At 39.0% G+C, this 4004-nt stretch overlaps 1 protein-coding gene across 1 annotated transcript in view; it reads left to right on the top strand.

Annotated features, from left to right (window-relative positions):
- The window catches only part of LOC122342059 (neural cell adhesion molecule 2-like), a 60001-nt gene that overhangs the window by 21037 nt on the left and 34960 nt on the right, over nt 1-4004 (top strand). Inside the window, exon 6 of the mRNA XM_043235840.1 lies at nt 2122-2259. Coding sequence (XP_043091775.1) covers nt 2122-2259 — 138 coding nt within the window. The remainder of the gene's footprint in view (nt 1-2121; nt 2260-4004) is intronic.

Genomic DNA, 4004 nt, shown 5'->3' with positions numbered 1-4004 from the left:
ATTATATAAATTAAATATAATACACTTATTAATTATTGTGCTTTTAACTTCAGCAGCAAGCACATTTTAACCCCAAATACCACACTTTTAAATGTGGCTGAATTCAATAAAGTGTCTGAATTCAATAAAGTTCTCTACTGAGGGAATAAAAACTTTTGCCTGTATTTTAGGTGTCAAACCAATAATTAGAATTCAAAGGCAGAACTTTGACAAGCTATCTGCACTTTCCAGCCTCGGAGATTAAAAGATGGAGATTTGATTCTTTTTATTCTAATTACGGAGTCAGTTATAAATATCTCTCCTGAACGAGAGGAGAAAAGGTGTGTGTTTATCAGCGAGGGATGACAAAAGCCAAAGAAAGGCCGTAATCCTCAAGGTGTTTCATTTAGCAAATGTCCTTGAAATGAAGGCAGAATTAGTTTTGAGGATTGATGATAATATTTTCCTATTATTGCACACAGATGAAAAAGGAGTCTGTTGATTAAATCCTCAGCTTTCTTCTTTCTTTTTTCTGGCAGTGCTTTAAATGTAACACAATGACTTTAAGTTCACTTAGTAACCTTTTTTTCTGGTGGTTTTAGTTGAGTGATCAACTGTGACGTCTGAAATGTTCTTTAGTAAAGACACAAATCCATTTGTTATTACTGCCTTTTGATAAATATCATTTTTGAGTATTGCATTTGCAACATGACTTGCTTGATTAAATTTGTGCAGTTTGTGTCATATAAGTATCTATCTGGCTGTCTGCTTGTCTCAGCCTAGCAACAGCAAATAAACCACTCAGAACACCATAGCAACGCCCTAGCAACCATATGAAGCACACTAACTTCTGCATAGCAACACACAAACAAACACTCAGGACACCCTAGCAACTACATAGCAACACATTGGCAAACAATCAGAACTAACCGGCAACTCCATATCATCACACTAGAAATCATTTGGCACACCATTTGCAAACATTCTGAACATTGTAGCATCTGCATAGCGACACATTGGCAAACAATCGTAATGATAGCAACATGTATCCAAACAACACCCAGAATACTGTAGCGGCTGCATAGCAACACATTTGAGATTGACATTTATAAACATCATAGCAACTTCATAGCAACATGTATTCAAATAACCTAGCAACTGCATAGCAATACACTAGCAACCACCTGAAGGCATTCCAGCAACTGTATAATTTTTTTTTTCAAACATTCAGGGCACCCAAGTAAATATTAGCAACTACCTGGAACACCCCAGTGACTGTATAGCAACACACTGGCAAACATTCAGGACACCATAGCAACTGCATAGCAGCATGGACTTAAAACACACTAGGACCTGCATAGTAAGACTCTAACAACCAACTGAAAGCACACCAGCAACTGTATCTATATCAACACACGTGGTGCATGCTAACAGCTAATAGAAACACAAAACCATGCATAACAACTGCATAGCAACACAGTAGCAACCACCAGAAACCAAAACAAATGTATAACAAGTAGTTGACAAATACTTATTGTGTTGCTATGCAACTGCATAGTAACACACTAACACATCGGCGACTGAATGGCAACAGTTTGCCAAACACTCAGAGCACCCTAGTAACATATTAACAACCACCTGCATAGCAACACACTGGAAAATGTTCACAACACTGTAGTTACTGCAAGAACACCCAGAATATCCTAGTAACTGAATAGCAACACACTAACAACACAACTGTGTAACAAGTAGACAGACACTTAGGACATCCAGGTGACTGCGTAGCAACGTGGTGAAAAACATCAGAACATTCCATTAACTGATTAGCAACACACTAGCAACCACCTGATATAGCACAATGACTGCCTAGCAACCCACTGGGATACATTCAGAACACTGTAGCAACTTCAGAACACTCACGACACCCTAGTAACCGCATAGAAACACACTGACGACCAACTGGAACTCAGTGACTGCATAGCAACGCAAACAATCAGTACTCAGTGCCAACTGCATTTTTGCAAACACTCGAAACACCCTAGCAATGCCATAGCAACACCCTAGCAACCATTAGCATAATGCATAATAGCATAGCGCAGTGCCGCACGGCTGTGACCCCTGTGTTTGTGTGTCTTCTTGAAGGCAGACTCCAGGTGCTTCCCAGCAACAACCTGCAGATCCTGCGAGTGAGTAAAGCCGACGAGGGAGTGTACCGCTGTGAGGCGCGAGTGGAGGCCCGAGGAGAAATCGATTTCAGGGACATCGTGGTGCTGGTCAACGGTGAGAGCTGTTCTTCACACAATCAACAAGCTCAACAAGCGTATAGTGTCACAGACTGACCAACCAACCTTTTACCAACTCGCTTAATAACACCCGTCAGCAGAGAAGAAGCAACCGGTTCTGAAAAAAAGATGAGATCAAAATATCACACCCCTGGGACTGTAATCCTTGGCTGTGTCGATGCAAACAGCATACATCTGGTCAAAATGTAGTATTTTTAATCTTTTAATATCTCACCTTCATTTTCTTTCATAAACCATCTTCATACCCAGGACCTTTAAGAAACAAAATCCAAATTAAAACCCATCAAAACAACAATATTTAACCATAGTACAAAATCGTATAGAAACTGGCTTTGTTGATAAGATTCAGCTGGCAAAGCTTCAACATTTTTTGTTAATGTTATGTTTTTAAATTCAAAGTGAACATTTTTACTATTTTGACTGGTACCATTTTTAAAATTTAAATGTTACTTTTTTAATTTTTTAATTTAACTCATCATTAGTATTTTTAAATGTAACATGAAAAAGGTTTCTAATTGCATTTTAATTACATTTAATATTTTTTATTTAATCCGTTCGCAATGAGACAACTTCTGTAGAAAACCCATCTGAGAAGTCGAGCTAGTAAATATTATTGTCAAACAAAACGCACGACTTGAAGAAGTTAACTGCCGATCGTAATTCTCTCAAAACGTCCATGCTAGAAGAACGGATCCAAACGGGCCTCAGACAGACCGTGTTAACTGAAGATGGAAGGTCAGAGAAGAACGAGGCGTTTCAACACACCGCTACGATCCTCCTCAGCTCAGCCAAGCCTGGGAATTAATCTAGGGGAGAGTTCTGGATTCAGTCTCCGGTCTTGGACTCGAGACGTCGTCGCTTGCTAGTCAGCGCTCGCTAAGTGGTTTAAGCAGCAGGTTGTTCTGTTTCCGAGGCAGACGGCGCTTGCCATGTCTCGGGGATAATAGGACGCGCCTCATTGAGCGAGCTTATTGGATCTTCCTGAAAGCTATAAGTGGTGATGCTAAATTGAAAGCAATGCACTTTTATTCGTTTTTGCGTGTTATTACATCAGTTTAAAGAAGTATGAGTTGTGCAAATACTATTGTGTGCGTTCAGGCAGAGCTCGGCGCTATCAAATCCTGTTCTGCAGAACAAGGTGAACGAATGCGTTTCATGAAGCGCTGGTGAAGATAAGGTCGCCGTTCGCTTGGGAGTAACACAAGCTTGAAGTTTATGTTAATTGAAACATTTAGTCACAAAGCTAGTCAGCAGAAAATTGAGTGCAAAGATGCTGAGTTGATAAACGGCATGCGGATTTTAGTTTGAATGTGAAAAGACCAGCATTTGAGTCTGAACTGGTCTCTTTAAGATGCTTGGGACTTCACCAGCTTAACCAGAAAAACACAACGACCACATGTGCTCCATGTTCACTTTCCATCAAAAAATGTGTGTGTGTGTGTGTATAATGCATTTACTTTATGAGAAATACAGGGCGAAAAAAGGATTATTTGATTAATACAAAGTACAGCATTTATTAATCAATAACAATCGATGTTTGCTATCATTTTAGCAATTTAGCACATCCCTGGAAAAGGAATACAAATCGAATGACCCCAAACTTTTAAACAGTAGAGTATATTGTTAGAAAATGTTAAATAAATGCTGTTCTTTTTAACTGTTTATTTATCTGAGAATCTTATTCTCATTTAAAGATTTGTGAATCCCAATCTACTATATATA

Source organism: Puntigrus tetrazona, chromosome 1 (genome assembly GCF_018831695.1).
Source record: "Puntigrus tetrazona isolate hp1 chromosome 1, ASM1883169v1, whole genome shotgun sequence".
Classification (NCBI taxonomy): Eukaryota; Metazoa; Chordata; class Actinopteri; order Cypriniformes; family Cyprinidae; genus Puntigrus; species Puntigrus tetrazona.
This window is presented reverse-complemented; position numbering and strand designations above follow the sequence as displayed.